Here is a 22,298-nt window from a genome sequence, read left to right as displayed (position 1 = left end):
CACCCGCTTAGACACAGCTACTCGTCCGTAGCTCGTGTAGAAAAATATTTCTTTGTCTTCAACCTTGTGTTTCGTTTTGGGGTTCGTCGACTTTGTTAGACCTTAGCTGCAGCTTGGGGTCAATAGTCTCCTATGTTAATTCTTCACTCTCCTGTCTTATACCCTCGGGTCAGAAGTGGGTGTTACCGCCTTTAGGGCAATTCTCTGGGCGGACCAAGTAAAGGGGGCAAGGCTTTGGCTCTAGAAAATATCCAATTTTAGACACTAACTTCACATTTCATCTTTACCAAAACATTCTGTTTGATTTGGATATTTTCTACACAACGTACAATGTATAAACATCAGGCATATACTGGGAAAACTCTTAAAGGTACAATGTTTTCATAATAATGTCATCTCTTAACCTTTAAAAACGATACAAAAGTTACATACATTTTAATATTCCACCTCTCGTCATGACCACCATTGTGGCTGACGGAAACCATTGTTCCAAAGTCCCTTTATTGCATGTTTAATGTTCTGAGGCCAGTTCTCCATTGTTAGGACAAAGGAATTTCTCTGTGGCCTAAGTTTTATTATGGGCGTGAGGTGTCATAAAACCCCCACATCTTCAGACCCCTAGATCTCTCCTCCTCTGTTGGGGGTTTGGGAGATAATCTGTAGGGTGGTGGTCTCCTGTACCCTGACCTGATCAGGACAGTCATGACAGTCCCCCTCTGGTAGGTTCAACTTGGAATGATTCTGCATGTTGCAACCCATCATAAGAATGACCATCGGATGTCCTGGTCTGTGGATCATCAGAGCAGCCCCCCCCCCCTTTGGTGGTTCCCCCTGGTAGGCTTTCCGCAACCAGAATGGATCAAGGAGGTCTGGCAGTGGCTCTGTGTTCCGGCCCGTCGTCCGGTTATCCCGGTTAGTGGACCTAGGCAGTAACTTGGCAGACGTCAATAACGCACAACACTCAGGCAATACATCATTACATTTCCTCCCCAAACGAGCGGCGTCTTGGCTCTAAGGCTTCCTAAGTGTCAAAGGTAATGAAACGAAAAATTGGAATAAAAACATAAAAGTATACAAAATATGTCTACCACACCTTAATCATCTAATATGGACTATGTTCTATATATGTCCAAGGTCTTGGCTAAATAGCTCTATCATGGCATTGTCTCTAATGTCATGTCTAGGGTGATCCTACTTGCAGGTGGGTAGTTAAGGCACTTGGAAAACTTGGCCCCTGAAGGCCAAAGCTTACATTAGGGACATTACTGGGCTGACCTAGCGAGTTCGGGAGAGGAGGCTGGGACTGGGCCCTGTAAGAGGGTTTCTGGATCCATTGCCAACTTTCCAAAAATCGGGATCGCTTCCGTCCCACGGGTGATCCTAGTATAAGACCTCATTAGGTCTTCCATTGCACGTGTGCGCCTTTGTACGTAGTAGGTGCACACGCCAAGGGAAATGAGACCAAGGATCATGGTAACAGTCAGGATACTGTCCGGCACCGTCCAAGAGCGGGCGACAGACCAATCTTTCGACTAACAGTGCCTCATCCAGTACGCTAAGATCGACAGTAATGGGTCCCTCGTACTGGATTTGGTATTGAATGGCTTGTGGTAACTCAAGGGAACGTTTAGCAAAAGCGTCCGGCATTTCAATCTCTGTGTCTATCCGGTCGTCGGGAAGGTGGTATAGAGCGAGGTCGTCTACGTGAATAATCGCCCCCTCTGGTACCGTAACAAAAACAGTCTGGTTGGGGAGGTTCAATTGGGTGATGGAGTCATGGCGTTCGTAAGTCATAGTGGCGGACGCGAACGGTGTGTTGACCAACCATCGGTTCCCTACCACCTCCACTTGTGTGGTGGTGGCCCCATCCCTGGCTGTTAGTTTGGCTCTACAGCGTTCTTCGCTGGTGATAGCTTTAATACCACAAAGACGCTCAGTGTTATCCCTGACAAATGGTTTGCTAGTACAAAGGTAGTGGACATCTTTGGTTAGAGTACACATTAGCAGGTTAGGGGTGAGATAGAAATCTGGGTTGTTTTCCTGGTAAGCTACAACTGGGGGCGTGGCAATCTTTACGTGGGTACTGTCGCGCCAAAATCCTACATTGAGAACCGTTTTCAATCTATAGATATTCTCCAGTTCAACAACCGGCAGCGTCAGTAGAAAACCCACTTCATTACGATCAACATCAACGTGTATTGGGATGGCCGACCCCAGACTATAGGCCAAATGTGATTGTAACGCCCTTAGTGTGGTTGAAGTAGCTGAGGTCAATATGTCGTGCACCATTGAGAGGGGCACTAGATATGAGGGGATTCTATTCATGGCCAAGTGGTCCATAGAAGAGCTAACTTCACGGAGAAAATCCTCCAGTAACAATCGAACCAATTGGACATGGGCATAGTCATGGTTCATGACCTCTGCTAGCTTTCCTACAGACAGGATAGTTTTGTTCAGGAGAGTAGCGTGTGTGTTGACCACCAGAATAGTGTCCTGGAGAGACTTTCCCACATGTTGCAACCTAAGGGCCTGTGCCTTCATCTGCTGCTGGATAAGTGGCATCTCTTCAGTAATCTCCCTAACATTCCTCTTGACTGTGGCTAGACTGACTGCGTTGACGGCAGTGGTACCTAGGGCAAATAGTGACCCTACGGCTGCCCCTATCGATAGTAGCGCCCCGACGAATCGTTTTTCTCGCCTGGGCTCAGCTAGTTCTGACTGGGTTACTGTGAACTTTTGGAGTTGGGCCAACATATAGGCAGTGTCTAGCTGGGCGTGCTTAATTGCCTGGCTGGTCCAGTCAGCCCCGGCCCAACTCAAATGCGCCGCAGGTGGAATGTGTTGGCGGTACACATTCTCTGCATCTAGGCGGACATATACCCTCTGCGTGTGTACTCTGCAGTTAGTTATGAGGAGTCCTGGATCGTCGCGGAGAACGATTCCCGTAGGGGGTCCGTTCGTGATTACGTCTGCTGGGTTGGTTTTGACCAGGGCGCAGAGTGTCAGGATCATCCAAAGGAACTCCATCCTACAGAAACGCATAATCAGAGATTGTTGGATTATTTCAGTTATTTGTATTCGTAAACAAAAATTGTTTTGACAACTATTTTTCTGTTTTTCTTATTTTTAATCAGTACAGCGCAGGACGATATCACTAGTGACAACAGATGTATATCTGGTAGCTGGGAAGAGAATAAAAGATATTAGGTGCAACGTACTGGTCTCCTGGAAGGGATCAGCTGAGGGTACTTAAGAATTTTCTTAGTACCTCTGGTTTTTTGCTAGGGTTTTTATCTATTCGGTGCTGGCTAGCACCCCTTCTATTCCCATGGGGGGAGTGTACAACTTGATTTGGTTCCGGTGGACCCACTTTAATGTGGCGTTTTGTCGACCTTTGCTGATTTTGATCTGGTAAGCTACAGGTGATAGCTTCACCACAATCTCGTGTGGCCCCGTCCAGTGGGGCAGGAACTTTGTTGCGACGCCCGCGGGTTTGGTGTATATGTAGTACCACACCTTATCTCCGACCTCGAACACCTGGTGTGAGGCTTTTTTGTCGTAATAGGTCTTGTCACCTTCTGCACTTCTTTCCAATTGTCCTTGAGCGTACGCAAAGGTAGTCTGGAGATGGTTCCGCAAGTCGGTCACGTATTGATGAGCCGTGTAGGCGGTGGCTGCGGCGACATCTCCCGGTTGGTACAGGAGATGCAGTGGAAGGGTCATTTGCCGGCCCGTCATCATCTCAAAGGGTGTCATTCCCGTAGACCTGTTGCGTGTGGCTCTGATTGCCATCAGTACCAATGGGAGTTTGAGCTCCCAATCTTTGTGGTTGGCTGCCACATATTTCCTCAAGATTCTGACAATTGATTGGTTGCTCCTTTCTACCTCCCCCGAGCTCCTAGGGTGGTACGCGATGTGGAGTTTAGCTTTGACTCCCAGGAGCTTCCACAGTTCGGTCATTACAGCTGCCGAAAAGTGGGTTCCTCTGTCGCTGTCCACGGTTTCTCCTGGCAGGCCGAAACGACTGAAAACGTGGTTTAGCAAAAGAACGGCAGTGGTTTCCGCTGTGTCATTGGTCGCCGGCAGGCACTCCACCCACTTTGTGAATGCGCAAGTCACTGTGAGGAGGTACTTGTTGCCTCTGGCAGACCTGGCAACTGGGCCGACCCAGTCGATCTGGATCGAGCTCCAGGGGTAAGACACAACCTTGCGTTGCAGGGGTGCTCTGTGAAGTGGCTTGGTGGGTTGAAACTGGCAGCAAACTAGACACCCCCTCACGTATCGTGCCACGTCTTGTTCCATGTGAGGCCAGTGGGCCACCTGTCGCAATGTTTCACATGTAGCCTTGACCCCCCTATGGCCTCCACATGGCTCGTCGTGGGCATGAGCTATCATTATCCCCCTCTGTGTTTCAGGAACCACCCACCTTCGAGCAGTGTCGGTTTCTGAAACATACACCAATAGGTCATCTACAAGTGTGAGGTGCTGTTTAGTTGCGTACAGTGAACGCAAGTCGTGTGAACCTGCCAAAGCCAGTTCGGACACTGGGTTGTTGACAGGATCCGACAGGAATGCCATCAACGTGGCGAGGGACTCATCTTGGTGTTGCATTGCTACCAGGTCGCCATTCATGAATGAATGCGTTAGCAACACATTATGTTTGTGCGACGACGTTTTCCGTGGTGCTACATGGCTATGCGTTACCGCAGACACCATAGCTTCCTCAGTGGGTTTTTCGTCTCGAGCAGCAAACACCCAAGGGGTGCCGTGAATTGCACCAGATTTCGCCATGCTGTCAGCATGGTCGTTGCCAAGTTTGTCACGACCAGGTGATTTGGAGTGTCCCTTGACTTTCTTCCAATACACCTGTATGTCGTGTTTGGTGATGAGGTCATCACAAGCTAGAATGAGCTCTTTGTTTTTCACCTCTTTACCACTTGAAGTAGTCATGTGCTTTTGTTTCCAAAACGGCAAGTGGCATAAGAAGGTGAGTCTCGCGTAGTTTGAGTCGGTGCAGATCGCCAGTTCTGCCAATTCGTTTTTCACCGCTGTTTGCAGGGTGATCAACACGCCAGCCACTTCTGCAAACTGGCTGGTCTTGTTGCCAAGCTGAAATTGAAGTGGTTTGCACGGAATGTCGTTGTGCCATACCAATCCCACCCCAGCTTGCAAGTGGTCTAGATGGCGGTAAGAACAGCCATCTACAAATGCCATCGGCATGTCGAGACACACGTTCTCTTCGAAATAGTGATGGTTCGAAGGCAATGGCGGAGCGATGTCACGCGGGGGTGGTCCGGAGTCGGTTTCATCGTCACCACAGTGTTGACACACCGCCAAAGCACTGCCCAAAGGCAGGTTCTTTGCTTTTGCATAGTTGATTACTACATCATGGCTCTGCAGCGTCATGAGCCAAGCCGCTATCCTGCTGTTGTGTACAGCACCCTCACGGATTCGTTGGCTTTTCAGAAAAGTCACAGGCTGGTGACATGTTTCTATGATCCCCTTTTGTCCGCCGACATAACTGGTGAAGTGTTTGATCGCCCAGACTGTCGACAGCAGCGCTTTTTCGCAGTCTGAGTATTTGTGTTCGGCGGGGTTGAGTGTTTTGCTCGAGTAAGCAACCACACGTTTGTCTTGGTCGTATTTTTGGTACAACCCAGCGCTAAGGCAGTGCTCTGAGAAACCGGCTTCCAAAAAGAATGTCTTGTCTTTGTTGGGGTATACCAGGCAGGGTGCCTCGCAAAGCAGGTTTTTCAAGGAAGCCACCGCTTCGTTGTGAGTGACATCCCAAACGAATGGGGTGTCTTTCTGAAGAAGGTGAGTCGACGGTTTTGACAAGTCGGCGTAGTTTTCGATGAATTGACGGGAGTAATTACATACTCCCAAGAAGCTGTGCACCTCGTGAAGGTTTGTAGGTGTTTTGATGTTGCGGACTGCTTGGATTCGGTTAGACTGTGGCAGGATGCCCTCGGCACCCACCAGAAGCCCAACGTAGTTTACCTTGGTCCTGCACCATTGTCCTTTCATGATGGCCAACTTAGCCCCTGCAGTCCCGAGTTGGGTGAGAACGTGGGCCATTTCATTGAGGTGATGTGACCAAGTCTCACTTCTCATGAGAACGTCGTCCACGTAAATTATCGTCCCCCTAGAGGCTGCGTCTGGCATCGCCTTGTGCAGGAAGATGTTGAACTCTGAGGGGGAGTTCGCATACCCGAATGGGCAACGATTGAACGTGAAGAGCTTGTTCGAGAAAGAGAAAGCCAACTTGTGTTGGTCACGCGGGTCGACTGTCATGGTCCAGAAACCATTTGCCACGTCGACGGTGGAGAAGTACTTGGCGTTTGCCACCTTTGGCAACTCTTGGTCGAGCTGTGTCATTGGCCAACGAGACAACGGAATCAGTTTGTTGAGTTGTCTATAGTCAATGGTAAGACGCCATTTACCCGTTGGTTTCAGAACGGGCCACACGGGAGCGCTGTACGTACTGTTACATTCCCTGATTATCCGTTTAGCTAATAAGGAATCGATAATCTCTTGTACTGCTGCGTATGCTGCGAGCGGGATTTTGTATTGTCTAACGAACGTAGGAGTTGCTCCGGGTGGCGTAGGAATACGCACCACATGGATACCCGTAACCCCGCAATCCAGCGAGTCTGTCGACCAGATCTCACTGTGTTTGTTAAACAATTCTCTCAACTGATGGCGTTCAGTGTCGTTGACCAGAGCATCAGCCTCCGACAGTAGTTGTATTACCTGTGCATGGAAACCAGGATATGGTTCGGCGACATTGTACAGGTCTTCATCGGGTGGTGACGGCATGTCACCTTTGGAAGAGTCATCGGTTGTTTCCTCACAAGAGTGTACTTCGCATGCAGGAGGAGACGCAATATCATCCTCCGTGACGATGGAGTATATTAACAGGTTGCTGTCAGGATCGACATCCAGCCGGAATGCCGATGTGTCGTCCAGTGGCAATACGGGAGTTAGTGCTATTGCTTTTGACTGACAAGTAAACAGCGTACCTCCCTCGCCATCTAGGTCTAGGGAGGACGGAAGAGGCCCAATCACAGGAACAACTAGTTCAAAATCATGGAAGGCGTAATCGATCAATGTTCCTAGCTGAGTGTGCCGAGGAATGGAAATATCCGCTTGAGTCAGATTTTGTACCAGGAGGTAAGTGGATCTAGCGGTTAGTTCCAACAGTGGGTTGCCATTGATAGTTAGCCCCAAGTCGAATAGTTTTGGGGAGGGTTGGAAGAACGCAGTGGTGCCTTCCATCCGGTATCTGGGCGCCAGTTTCAGTCTTACAGAAACCTCTGTGGTTCTTGCCGGTATCAACATGGCGGACTCAGTTATCGTCTTGCAAGCTTCAGGAATAGTCTGCCCGGAAGCCATTCGCACCGGGTCGAAAGACAAGGCATGTTGGTTTGGCTGCGCCAAAGACCAAAGAACTTGGTGTATGGTATCAAGTTTAACACCCAATCTTACCAAAATGTCCGCTCCCACATAGACTGTATGTGGGAGGTCCGCGACAACCAGTAGGTAGTGGGATAATTCCTTGGTTCCAATGCGAATCGATAGCGCACACACCCCTATTGCGGTGAGTGTTGTCTGGGAGTCGTTCCCAGTGGAAATCTAAACGTTTTCGGCGCAAGGGGATGGCAGTTAGCCGTTTTCTAAATTTCGTTGAACATTTCCAAACTGATTGCGGATTTTTCTGACCAGGTGGCCAGCCTGGTATCCTCAGCCATAGTGCCGTTTAGGCACACGCCCCCTATCAGAGGAGGGCGGTAAGTGTCGGCTGGTGAATCACCCAAGCCGCACAAGAAAACCACATGTTCGGTTAAGTTCCGAGTCGAACTCACATTGTCCTTTGCCACAAATGGCGGGCTCATGGCCAAGTTCACAGGGTTTGCGTCAGATGCTGACGTCGGACCCACGTCGTTGCACAATGTATGTCAGGTAGCCTTGGAAGAATGCGGCGAAGTCAACGGAGTAGGCATAGGTATTTGTGACCAGATTTGATTGGTTTTCCAATCCATTAGTGGTACCAAACGGTCAATTAAATCACTCCCAATCAGCATTCGTTCGATTTCGATGCTAGTCACATACACGGGGTGTATCAGTGACACGCTTTCGAAGTTGAGTTTAAGTAGGAGACGTTTGGTTAGGGGCGAGGTAGCTTGAGTGAAACCTCGAAGATTCGTATCGCAATATTCCGTTTTCAACCAACGTTTTGTTGGGTCCACTGCCCTTTTTAGTTCATCCAGCAAGGTTTCGGATATGAGGGAAATTGTTGAACCCGAATCTATCAGAGCGTGACAGGTCACACAGTCCTCCAGGACTGTTCTAAGGTATGGCCTGTTCGAGTTGGTTTTTCTCGTCATACCCCCAACAAAATGGAGTGGGTTGGGAGAACGGAGCGGTTTGTAATCTGCGTCGATTTCCAAGACAGATAAGTCACCTACGTGACCCAGTGGGTCCTCTATCGGAATGGTAGAGGAATCATCTGTTGCAAAGCTGCTTATCTCGTGCATCTCCACCTCCGTGTCCAAGTCTGTAGACAAAACCTGCGGGCTTGTGTCTAGAACGGGCGGCACCTGGACAGGGATTTGAGTGGGGGCGGGGGTAATGGAAATGTTTGCGTCCTCTTGAATTGCATGAATTTCGGCGGACTCGGTTTCCAACGATTTTACGCCTAGTCATGAGGATTTATCCTTGTCCTCTTTCTCAAATTTCTTACGATGCAGTACATCTTTTATCAGAGCTTCTATATCATTTCGGTTAGCGTTTAAATCATTGTTGAACACTTTGTTGCCCTTGTTACGCTTGTTACCCTTGTGTCCTGACCCTTTGTGAGAGTTAGGCGGAGGGGCATGTCGGCTAGGTTGATCTCTACGGGACCTGTTAGATTGGGGACGTTCATCGTAGCTATTGTTACGGCGGTGGTTGTCGGGGTGGTGGTTACTTGGTAGCCACCCCCTTTGATCGTCCTCTTTTACAGCATATGTCCCAGATGCAGCCCCTTCTAATTCGAGTGATGGTTCCCGCCTAAGCTCAAAAGTTGAGGTGTCCGGGCTCTTAGCCCGGCTTGCTTTTGATGCTTCAAAAGCGGTGCTTGCCAGCTCTCGGAGCGTCGAGATTGGCAACCCGACGTGGGCAGTAGGGCCCAAGTAGTTAATGAAGTTGGGAGACATGTTTGACAGAAAAAGTTGTTTGAACGGTAATAGGTCTTCCATTCCTGTTTCAGTGAGCATGCCAAAGTAAGCTGAACGAAGCCGGTGATAGTAGGCTTGTGGGTGTTCATTTCGAGCTTGTCTGATATTGTTAGCCAACGAACTATCGTGTTTGCGAGTCGCAGAACCACTGAATTCTATTTTCAAAACCGTGGCAAGTTTAGCATAGTCGTTTTGCACGTGTTGCTCTTGTAGACGGATGAACCTTGTCACGTGTCTGTTGGACGTTCGCTTCAAAAGATAGAGCCTGTCGGCATTCGTAGCGTTTGGGTAGCCATCCAAGGCGTCCTCTATGTCTGCTAAGAATGTCTCAGTGTCGTTTGGCTTTCCCGGAACGGGGTCGAAGAGGCGGAAGTTTTTGACGATTTTGTCAAGGCGATCCCCGCCAAGTGCACGGGGAGCATCTGCACTCTCCCGTGGATAATTGTGGGCCGAGAGGCCAAGAGGAAAAGTCAAGCTGTGGTTGTGTTGGCGAGGAGGCCCCAATTCACTGTGGGCAGAATGGCCAAGAGAAAGAGGCTGAAATCTCCTGTCATCTACATTCCCTCGTTCTCTTAGCTCCGGATGTGAGCTAGGTTGCTTGGTTTGGTTGTCCCGCGATAGCGCGTGACTGTTCTGGAGTTCCTCCAGATGATACCTAAGGGTGGTGTTATGCTGCATCGCAGAGTCCACCTGGGAGTTGAGGGTGTTTATTTTCGACACGTAGGAGTCGCCCTTTTTTCGCTCGGCCTCATACTTATCTGTCATGGTTTGCAGGGAGAGGTCGCGAGTGTGGAGTGAGAGATCCAGTGATGTGATGTCCTCCTTTTGTTTAGAGGTCACATTTTCCAACTTTCTCACCTGGTCTTTCTCATCCTTCATTAAATCAGCGACTTCAATGAGTTCTGCTGTTTTGTCCTCCAACTTGGTCATTGTGTTCATTAACTGATCGTCTTTGGTCTGCAGCTTTTGGAATAGAGCATTATTGCTTTGAGTGGTTTCATTCACAACCGTTTGTAGGGCATCAATTTGCTCGCCCCGTTTTCTAACTAGCTCGTCCGATTCATCTAGTTTCGCGTGGACTTCATCGTATTTAGTTTTGGCTAAACCGAGTTGTTCTTTTAGAATACGGACTTGGTCAAGAGTTTGTTCGCGTTCTTTGTTATAAGTGTTAGACAGATCTTCCAATTTATCTGTTCTCACACACAGTTCCTCAGCTAGCAGTAGCTTATCTTTTTCGGCTTTCGATGCCAGCTCCCTGGTTCTCTCCACCTGTACCTTGAACTCCCCAGCTTCCTGCTCGTGCCTCTGCTGGGCACTGAGGTACTGGTGCACTGTCCATCTCTGCTGGTGGGCATAGTTGAGGGCTAAACTGGAGAGAACCTTCACAAGGCCTCCGCCTGATGGTCTATTTTGAAGAGCGTCTGTCGCAATGTCTGCATTTTTCTCGCTTATGGCATTGAAATCTAACATTTTCAGCCCCTCGGCATAGTTAGGATTTGCATCGTTGCTGATGTCCGCGATCAATCTTTCCGTGGGTGAAGGTCCACTGATTAGAGGGGAAATGGGTGGAAACCCATCTGATGGATTGCTCATTATTATGATTGTCAGTTATTCCAATTTACGTAATGTTTGTTTTTTTTTTTTTTTTTTAGTTGGAGGCTGCAAACACGATTTAACTCAGTTTGTAAACGTCAATGAATCATCAAGACTGGGTCAGTAATGTGAGTTGGTTATTACTGAACTTGCCAAAACAGGTTTAATTGATTAAATCGATTTTAATGTTAAATCTAACCTGTATCGGCTATTTGGGAATTTTAATTTTAATTCACCTGAAAGCGTTGCTATCTCTAAGTTAACGTTGAAAAGTTTAACTATGTCTCATTAGTTAGTACACATTAGTTTGCGTATTATTCCAATAACCAACCTGGACGGTAGTGTAGCAATTTAATGTATATTAAATTGAACGAGACAATGATATCCAATCAGTTGAGACTGGTTAGATATCGTACAGCATAACCTGAATTATTTAAAAATAATTACTGGTGATTCTTCACCACCGGAGGTCACTGTTAACACAAGCTAAAATCGACAGGGTACCAGTGAAAATAGAATTTTACAATACTGTTAAAAAGTCTACCTAAACACCATTAAGCTGGTAAATGGCTTTAATCTATTAATCAATTTGAATGATTAGTCAACCCCGTATAGGCTAAAGGAATTAGCTTTAATTAACCTGAAGTAATTGCTATATCTAAGTTAACATTGAAAAGTTTAACTATGTCTCATTGGTTAGAACACATTAGTTTGCGTATTATTCCAATAACCAACCTGGACGGTAGTGTAGCAATTTAATGTATATTAAATTGAACGAGACAATGATATCCAATCAGTTGAGACTGGTTAGATATCGTACAGCATAACCTGAATTATTTAAAAATAATTACTGGTGATTCTTCACCACCGGAGGTCACTGTTAACACAAGCTAAAATCGACAGGGTACCAGTGACAATAGAATTTTACAATACTGTTAAAAAGTCTACCTAAACACCATTAAGCTGGTAAAACAGCTTTAATCTATTAATCAATTTGAATGATTAGTCAACCCCGTATAGGCTAAAGGAATTAGCTTTAATTAACCTGAAATAGTTGCTATATCTAAGTTAACGTGGAACAGTTTAACCATGTCTCATTGGTTATGGCACATTCGTGTGTGTATTATTCCCATAACCAACCATAGTGTACCAACCATAACCAGGTAGTGTAGCAATTTAATGTATATTAAATTGAACGAGACAATGATATCCAATCAGTTGAGACTGGTTGGATCAGTTGAGACTGGTTGGATATCGTACAGCGTAACCTGACTTATTTCACGAAAAATGACTGGCGTTTCTTCGCCAGAGGTTACGGATAGCCCAAGCTGAGATCTCACAGGATTCCCGTCTAACGCGGGAATTCACTATGAACAAAGAGGAAAACAAAAATGGCTGCTCCCCTTTGTTAGCTTAGCATCTGTCGCAATGCTTAGCTTTCCTCGCGCGGGGTTTCCCCCTCGCCGCACAAGGGATGTTCCCTCCAACAAGGGACCAGGTTTACTTGGTGACGTCTCACGTTCAAATCTTAACCTCTCCCCGTTACCAAACGCGAGAGGTAGAGAGATAATAACTTCGCTTCGGTCAAACGAATATATCTACTCTAATTTCCGTAATGGCTGGCTCATATGTCCTCTGCTCTAGGAATTACGTATGACCGAGTCAGATCACTCCTGAAAGCGATCGACAGAAATAACACTACGTTAGGCCCAACTAGTATTATTTCTCAGAATGCCTGCATCGGCTGGTACATATGCCCTAGCTGTTAGCATTCAGTAGACCCCCCTTCACACTGGCTTTGGTCAGATATACAACAGGGGTCGTTCTCTCCCGACCAGTATCTGGGTCAAATGGAACGACACACACACACCTCTCTCCCGCACTAGTCCTGCCTATAGCTATTAATGGAATGTATATATATTTCTACACAATTGATATGGAATAACACAACAGTGCGGCCTAGTCCTATCTTAGACTCCTCACAGGGGGCGCCATATGTCGTGACGTTGTATTAGTTAATGTGACGACTGCTGCTCATCGAATGATTAACGGTTTATAATTGCGTGATTAAATGAATTAAGCAATGAATCAAGCAATTATTAACTCATTAACCTGGGGCACCATGGGAACATTGTTTTGATTGAGTTTCTATTTCCCAAATTAACTCAAAGGATATCAGAATATCGATTACAACAGTCGCTAAATTAATCAATTTCCTCTACAGTCTCATAATCTGAACGTCGTACAATCCGGGAATCTGCATGGACCCGGGCTTTACCACTGAATTTACCACACCAATCTTAGTTGATTATTTATTTACTAGCAAGCTAAAATGATGATAAAAATACACATACACAAAACACAGTCTAGCTATTGATTAGGACTTAGTATAACGGGCCAACACACTATGGCGCTTGTTACCCAAAATGGGGATTTTAAAGAGAGAGAAATAAAGGAAGTACACGAGAGAAATATACATTTGGGTTCATTTGTCAGCCATGCTTATTTAAAATTAGCCTTGCCCCGAACTGCCGCTCTTATGGGTCAGAATATAATGATGTAATTACGTGTTGGAGGTCTCAGGTGGGAAGCTCCGCGTGGGTCGTTTAGGCTTCTAAATGACGCACTTCTCCGGCGCAACTCTCTGGTTGTCCTCACGATGTCAGTGTCCTTCTTGGCTAAGTGGTCTGATCCTCACCCTTGATCGGAAAGGGGTCTTCTGAGGACAGACAGCTCTGTAGCTCAGAGCTCACATCTTCGGCTCGAATGGTGTCGATACCACGATTCAATGGAGAGTGGAGGCTGGGTGGTTCGGCTTGAATTCACCCGCTTAGACACAGCTACTCGTCCGTAGCTCGTGTAGAAAAATATTTCTTTGTCTTCAACCTTGTGTTTCGTTTTGGGGTTCGTCGACTTTGTTAGACCTTAGCTGCAGCTTGGGGTCAATAGTCTCCTATGTTAATTCTTCACTCTCCTGTCTTATACCCTCGGGTCAGAAGTGGGTGTAACCGCCTTTAGGGCAATTCTCTGGGCGGACCAAGTAAAGGGGGCAAGGCTTTAGCTCTAGAAAATATCCAATTTTAGACACTAACTTCACATTTCATCTTTACCAAAACATTCTGTTTGATTTGGATATTTTCTACACAACGTACAATGTATAAACATCAGGCATATACTGGGAAAACTCTTTGGTAGAATTATGTCAACCATTTATATTTATTTTATTTATATAATCTCAACTGTCATCCAGGTCATTTGGTTCTGTTATTAGATGAATCACAGGGATTTTCACATTAATCTGTTGTATAAATAAACAACATATCTGACATTGTGTTCCCATTTGAACTTTGCTGTGCTTTAAGTTAGTTGAAACCACAGGTATAGATTTTAGATGGGTGATGACAAAATCAAACATTGTTTTTTCACTGGAATTTGGTTGTGCTTTTAGATGGTTAAAAGCGTAGGGAAAACACATTGGAAATTCGGCTGACTTCTGTCTTTTTAGATGGGTGAATATACTGTAGGTTGTAATCTCATTGATCAACGTCTCAACCTAATATTAACCTGTTATCAACATTGCAATGACGTAGTGTGCCCAGAGGGTAGTTTCTGATACACCTGGATCACTGATGGACCAGTCACATTTATTTAATTAAATGAAGAAGTGATTGTAAGGTAGAATATCTTTATTGTAGAAGTTGTCTCACTGAGGTACGCTGGACTCATTTAGGTGGTGGAACTCAATTAGGATTTGTGACATTAATGAAATGATATGAGACAAGGAGTCTCAGAGAGAGACTACATCTTCTAGTGTTCATGTTAATGATGTTCTCACTGTCTTCCATCTGCTCTACATGTTTACAGAGGACCTCTGCAACCATAAAAGTAAGTAGTGTCTTCAGATCATCACTTTACTAACATTATATAAACCAATATCTCTTATATGTAACTTCAAAATAACTAGAAAACACAATGTTGTTTACATTAATGCTTCCTGACTTATCTTATTATCTTTGTCTACAGATGAAGTTGAAAAGAATCTCACTGAAAAACTGGGTAAGTTGTGTCCTTCATATCTCTGATACCCCTGGATCACTGATGGACCAGTCACATTAATGTTGATGTTCTAGAACAGGATGTGTTGAGGCTGTAGAGGACCACTAGACTAGAGAGAGGTAGTCTCTGATACACCTGGATCACTGATGGACCAGTCACATTAATGTTGATGTTCTAGAACAGGATGTGTTGAGGCTGTAGAGGACCACTAGACTAGAGAGAGGTAGTCTCTGATACACCTGGATCACTGATGGACCAGTCACATTAATGTTGATGTTCTAGAACAGGATGTGTTGAGACTGTAGAGGACCACTAGACTAGAGAGAGGTAGTCTCTGATACACCTGGATCACTGATGGACCAGGCACATTAATGTTGATGTTCTAGAACAGGATGTGTTGAGGCTGTAGAGGACCACTAGACTAGAGAGAGGTAGTCTCTGATACACCAGTCACATTTAATTAATTAAATTAAGAAGTGATGGTAGGAATATCTTTATTGGAGAAGTTGTCTCACAGAGGTACACTGGACTCATTTAGGTGGTGGAACTCAATTAGGATTTGTGACGTTAGAGAAGTGATATGAGACAAGGAGTCCTGTAACGTTTGTCGTCTAACGGGGACCAAGACGCGGCGTGTGAAGTGCTCATATTCATTTAACTCCAAATTGACAAAACAACAAAACGACCGTAAACAGTCCTGTCAGGTGCAACATACACAAAACAGGAAACAACCACCCACAAAACACAGGAAAAAAAACACCCTTACTAAATAGGACCTTCAATTAGAGGCAACGAGGAACAGCTGCCTCCAATTGAAGGTCAGCCCAAGAAACTTAAACATAGAAATAGACACACTAGAATAAACATAGAAATATACTAACATAGAACATAAACCAAAAACCCCGAAACACATAAAACAAACAACCCCTGCCACCCCCTGACCAAACTACAATAACAAATAACCCCCTTTACTGGTCAGGACGTGACAAGCCCCAGAGAGAGACTACATCTTCTAGTGTTCATGTTAATGATGTTCTCACTGTCTTCCATCTACTCTACATGTTTACAGATGACCTCACTAAGAAGCTAGGTAAGTAGTGTCTTCAGATCATCACTTTTCTGGAATTATGTCATCCATTTTATTTATTTTTTCTCTGAGAACATTAGATGTTCCTTCTGATGTTAGAACAGTGGTATGAGACGAGGTCCGGGATTCACTGCAGGGCGCATTATCACACAGCACACTATAACAGACCTTTAAAAGTATTTTACGCTTGAGTCGACATGTGCAGTGTTTACCATGAATGTGATATCCGCATATGCTGGTGGAAAAAGGTTTTTAAATAGTGAAGTGTCATCTGTGAAGGACCTGTGCGGTACACTGCACATAAATCCCGACCAAGAAGTCCCAGAGAGAGACTACATCTTCTAGTGTTCATGTTAATGATGTTCTCACTGTCTTCCATCTACTCTACATATTTACAGAGGACCTCACTGGGAAGCTAGGTAAGTAGTGTCTTCAGATCATCACTTTGGTAGAATTATGTCAACCATTTTATTTTATTTTTTCTCTGAGAACATTAGATGTTCCTTCTTATGTTGGAACAGTGGTATGAGACAAGGAGTCCCAGAGAGAGACTACATCTTCTAGTGTTCATGTTAATGATGTTCTCACTGTCTTCCATCTACTCTACATGTTTACAGATGTCTTCATGAAGGAGAGAGGTAAGTCGTGTCTTCAGATCATCACTTTATTATGTCAACCATTTTATGTTTATTGATTTTTACTTAATCTCAACTGTTATCCATGTCATGTGATTTTTGCTGTGCTTTAAATTAGTTGAAAGCGCAGTGATAGACATTTGGGTGACAACAAAATCAAAAATCAAACATTGTTTATCGACTGGAAATTGGTTGTGCTTTTAGATGGTTGAAAACATAGCTACTAATTGAACTAACTTCTGTCTGTCTTTTTGAGTGGGTGAATATACTGTAGGTTGTAATCTCAATCAACGTCTCAACCAAATATTACCCAGTTATCCACGTTGAAATGACGTAGTGTGTCCAGTGGGTAGTTTCTGATATACCTGGATCACTGATGGACCAGTCACATTTATTTAATTAAGAAGTGGTAGAAAACACATAATATTAATGTTCCCTGACTTTTATCTGATGTTGGAACATTGATATGAGACAAGGAGTCCCAGATCATCACTTTGAAAGGTTTATGTGAACTATTTTATAAAGGCAATGTGTAATCCAATTCAATAATTACCTTGAGGCCACAGGTATGTGATGCCCACGTCAGACACGCTTCCAACCACAAAACAGGGAACCCAAAGCTCTGATAGTGTAAAAACAAACAGAAATGTATTTGCCAGACTAAGGCTCCACATTTCCAAAACACAGGTAATTTCATAGGCTACAGAGTCCATCGATGATCAAAGCAGAAATGATCAGATTTAAATAGAAAACAAAAGGGTATATAGTAGCAGCTTTATTAGTTCATGTAATAATGATTAAAAACGATGGTAACTCCATACCTGAGTCCTAGCTGACCCATAGCACAGACTCCAGTGGTGTCCGGCACGTCCGAATCCGGGATCTACTAGAAAAGAGGGACGGTCACGTGATCTGCCATCCCCTTGGCCATGAGTGAGTATTCCATCTTCATCACTTCCTGTTAGGCACTTTTTGATGTCCATCTCGTTGGTTGACTGTCCCTCATGTCCTGCATCAACAGCTTTAGTGGATTCCGGTGCCGCGGGGAATTTTATGGATCAGACCCTTGCCTCCTCTCTCAACATTACTTCATACCCGCTCTCCTCTCCTTTTCCGGTGCAAGGCCTCGATTGTCGGCCATTAGGATCCGAAACCATTACACACATCACTCAATTGCTCACCGTGGAGTCCAATCATCAGGAGATTATCCCCTTCTTCATCACCAGTGCACCAGTTCGCAAGATCGTCCTTGGCTTCAAATCCATAACCCCACCATTTCATGGTCGAGGATGAGAATCACAGACTGGCCACCTGTATGCCGGAGGACCTGCTTCCCTGTTCCCTGTGATTCCACGTCGGTTGAGAGTCCTTTGGTTGCCCTTCAGCCCAACATCCCGGAGGTGTACCAGGATCTGAGTGAGTTATTCTCCAAGACCCAGGCCACCTGTCTCCCTCCTCATCGCCCCTGGGACTGTGCCATCGACCTGCTTGCTGATGCAACACCCCCGTGCAGACGCATCTACCCTCTGTCTGTGGCTGAGACCCAGGCCATGGAGGGTTACATTCAGGAGGCACTCCAACAGGGGTTCATCCGCACGCCCACTTCCCCTGCATCGGCTGGTTTCTTCTTTATGGCCAAGAAGGATGGAGGATTACGGCCTTGCATTGAATACAGAGGACTCAATGAAGTTACAAAGAAGTATCGGTACCCCCTCCCGTTGGTGCCACCTGCCATCCAGCAGCTCCGTGGGGCTTGGTTCTTCACCAAACTGGACCTGCAGACTGCCTACAATCTCATCTGCATTCGGGAGGGGGATAAGTGGAAGACGTTGTTCAGCACAAAGTCTGGTCACTCTGAGTGCTTGGTGATGCCCTTTGGCTTAGCCAATGCTCCGTCAGGGTTCCAGGCATTCATCAGCGAGGTGTTCAAGGACATGCTCAGACACCAGGTGATCATATACATTGATGACATCTTAATCTACTCGGTTAATCTGGAGGATCACATCACACACGTTCAAGCAGTCCTGGAACGCCTCCTTGCTCATCCCCTGTTCGTCAAGGCTGAGAATCGTCAATTCCATCAGAGGGCGGTCTCCTTCTTGGGTTACCAAATCAGCCCGCAGGGAGTGAAGATGGACGACAAGAAGGTAGATGCAGTCAGGTCATGGCCAGTCCCAACCACCATTAAAGGGATTCAACGATTTTGGGGGTTTGCCAACATGTATCGTCGTTTCATCAGGAATTTCAGCTCTGTTGCCGCTCCTCTCACCTCTCTCCTTAAGGGAGGCCTCTGTAGGTTGGTGTGGGGTCCAGCAGCCGATGAAGCCTTCCGTCTTATGGTGCGTTTCTCCAGGGCCCCAGTGCTGGATCCCACGATATCCCACAATATCCCACGATATCCTTTGTAGTGGAGGTGGACGCTTTCGAGGTAGATGTGGGGGCAGTTTTGTCTCAACGACAGGGGAACCCACAGAAGTTGTACCCATGTGCGTTTCATTTGAAGAAACTGTCCCCTGCAGAGAGGAACTACGACGTCGGTGATCGGGAGCTTCTGGCGGTGAAGTTGACATTAGAGGAGTGGAGACACTGGCTGGAGGGCGCCAAAGAACCATTTGTCATCATCACCAACCACAGGAACCTGGAGTACATACAGACAGCGAGGAGGCTGAATCCGCGCCAAGCAAGGTGGGCCCTTTTCTCAACAAGGTTTAACTTCACGCTAACCTATCGCTCAGGCTCAAAGAATACCAAGGCCGATGCCTTGTCCCATCTCTACGATTCGGAGAGGGCCCTGTCATAAGTGAGCCTATAATCCCATCCTCCCGAGTCGTAGCTTCTGTGGTCTGGGACGTAGATGTGGAGATCTGCCAGGCTCTGGAGAGGGAGCCCGCACCCCTGAACTGTCCTCCCGGGCACACCTATGTTCCCACAGGGATAAGGGATTGGCTGCTGACCTGGGCACACACAGCTGTCGCCACTGGACATCCAAGTATATCTCACAGCATCCACTTCATTACTTAGAAGTACTGGTGGCCCACCTTGCCGCAGGATGTCACTCATTATATCAACTCCTGTTTATATCAACTCCTGTTCCTATGTGCCCAAACCAAGTTTCCCCGGAATGCTCCAGCAGGGATACTCCGACCGCTTTCCGTGCCTCTGCGACCCTGGTCTCATCTATCCATTGACTTTGTAACCGATCTCCCCTCCTCTGACGGTTTCACCACCATTCTGGTGGCGGTGGACAGATTTTCGATGTCATTCGTTTAATTCCTCTTCCTGGTCTCGCCACTGCTCTCCTGGTCCCTGAGGCACTCTTCCAGCAGGTCTTCCGGCATTATGGCCTTACGGAGGACATTGTCTTCAACTGTGGCCCCCAATTCATGGAGAAGCTCGGGGTCACGGTCAGCCTCACTTCCGGATATCGGCCTCAGTCCAACGGGCAGGTGGAGAGGATGAATCAGGAGCTGGGGAGGTTCCTGAGGAGTCACTGTCTGGCACACATGGTGCCAGGACCGGTTGATAACCTACTACACATTGAAACGGAGACAGGTTAGTGGAGGAGTGGCGGAGGGAGTTTGGGGCCATCTCTGCCCAGGGGATGAAAGCCGCCCACTCCCCCGGCTGGTCCTGGCAATAGGACCGCAGAAACTTACCCACATCCTGGTTAACTCTCTCCACATTGCCCATGACTCTCGGGGTGAAACCCTGAGGTCAGGCTGACCGAGACCCCCAGACGTTTCATGAACGCCCTCCAGACCCTCGGTGTGAACTGGGGACCCCGATCAGACACTATATTCTCAGGCACCCCGTAGTGCCGGAAGACGTGTGTAAACAGGGCCTCCGCAGTCTGTAGGGCCGTAGGGAGACCGGGCAAAGGAAGGAGACGGCAGGACTTAGAAAACCGATCCACAACGACCAGGATCGTGGTGTTTCCTTGTGACAGAGGAAGATCCGTCACGAAATCCACCGGTAGGTGTGACTATGGCCGTTGTGGAACGGGTAGGGGTTGTAATTTCCCTCTGGGCAGGTGTCCACCAGGATTGGAGGTGCTGGGGGATAGAATGGATGGACCCCGATCCGGACGTCCGCGGGTGGCCAACAGGTTATCCAGCCGGATAGATAAATCCACCAGCTGGTCAAGGGTAAGGGTGGTGTCCCTGCATGCCAGCTCTCGATAAAAGTCCTCACGTAGACGACACCGGTAATGGTCGATCAGGGCCCTCTCATTCCCTCCCGCGCTGGCAGCCAGGGTCCTAAAGTCCTGTGCGAAGTCCTGTGTGCTCCTCATCTCCTGTCTGAGATGGAACAAGCGTTCCCCCGCCGCTCTCCCCTCAGGTGGATGATCGAAGAAATCCTCATAGCGAACCAACTCTGTGTCTATTCCTCCCCATTCAGCGTTGGCCCACTCAAACGCTTTCCCCGACAAACAAGAGATGAGGGCGGATACGCTCTCGTATCCCGAGGATGCCGGGTGGACGGTCGCCAGGTAGAGCTCCAACTGGAGCAGGAACCCCTGGCACCCGGCAGCCGTCCCATCATATGCCCTCGGGAGCGAGAGCCGAATCCCACTGAGTCCAGGTGACGGAGGGGTGGACATCGGTGTGGGTTGGGGTGAAGTTGATGGGGGTGTGGGAAAACCCCCTCTCTCCCATCGCTCCATGGTGTGCAGCACACAATCCATGGCTGTGCCAAGATTTTGGAGCATCGTCGCGTGCTGCTGGACGCGCTCCTCCACTGGTAAGGGAGGACTGGGTGCACCTGCTGACTCCATATGTGGTGTGTGTTTCTGTCAGGTGTCAGTGTGCAGCAGTAGGACGGAGTCAGGCGCAGGACACAGAACTGAGTAAAAGACGTACTTTACTCGAAAAGAAACAACACACATTTCCACGCAGGGAAAAACACACCAGCTTACAGAAGTCTTGAACACTAATCAAAGAACAAACATACACAAAACCATGTGGGAACCAGAGGGTTAAATAGGGAATAAATTATAACGTAATGGGAACCAGGTGTGTACAATCAAGACAAAACAAATGGAAAAAGAAACATAGATCGGTGGCAGCTAGAAAGCCGGTGACGTCGACTGCCGAACGCCGCCCGAACTAGGAGAGGCACCAACTTCGGCGGAAGTCGTGACAGTACCCCCCCCCTTGACCCGCGGCTCCGGCCTCGGGGACGACCCGGAGGACGAGGCGCAGGATGATCCGGGTGGAGACGGTGAAATTCCTGCAATAAGGAAGGGTCCAGGATGTCCTCCACCGGCACCCAGCATCTCTCCTCCGGACCGTACCCCTCCCACTCCATGAGGTACTGAAGGCCCCTCCTCCGACGCCTTGAGTCCATGATGGCTCGCACAGTATACGCCGGGGGCCCCTCTGTCCAGAGGGGGCGGAGGAACCTACCGCACCTTAGAATACACAGTCCACCAAGTCCTCACTTACATCTCATAACAACCTAAGCATTACGAAACTTCAAATAAGCTTCACGTGTAACAAAATAGCAATTGATGTTTATCTTGACTAGCCTACATTCAACACTCTCGTATCGCCCCCATACAAAACTCATCACCTCCTTAATATTTAAGTATCTGCTTAACATAGACAGCTTTTGGGCATAGATAGTTCTGAAAAAGCGGCGCGGCCCATTGGAGCGGTCTTTACTAGTTACCACAGCCACAAAGTCAAACCCCACACATACTTCTACAAT

General features: G+C 47.1%; 1 protein-coding gene across 1 annotated transcript in view; it reads left to right on the top strand.

The window, feature by feature from the left end:
- LOC115152782 (uncharacterized) overlaps nt 1-22,298 on the top strand; it is a 167,997-nt gene that overhangs the window by 18,589 nt on the left and 127,110 nt on the right. Inside the window, exons 12-16 of the mRNA XM_029697573.1 lie at nt 14,676-14,696; nt 14,835-14,867; nt 15,937-15,957; nt 16,353-16,373; nt 16,572-16,592. Coding sequence (XP_029553433.1) covers nt 14,676-14,696; nt 14,835-14,867; nt 15,937-15,957; nt 16,353-16,373; nt 16,572-16,592 — 117 coding nt within the window. The remainder of the gene's footprint in view (nt 1-14,675; nt 14,697-14,834; nt 14,868-15,936; nt 15,958-16,352; nt 16,374-16,571; nt 16,593-22,298) is intronic.

This window comes from Salmo trutta, chromosome 18 (assembly GCF_901001165.1).
Source record: "Salmo trutta chromosome 18, fSalTru1.1, whole genome shotgun sequence".
NCBI lineage: Eukaryota > Metazoa > Chordata > Actinopteri > Salmoniformes > Salmonidae > Salmo > Salmo trutta.
This window is presented reverse-complemented; position numbering and strand designations above follow the sequence as displayed.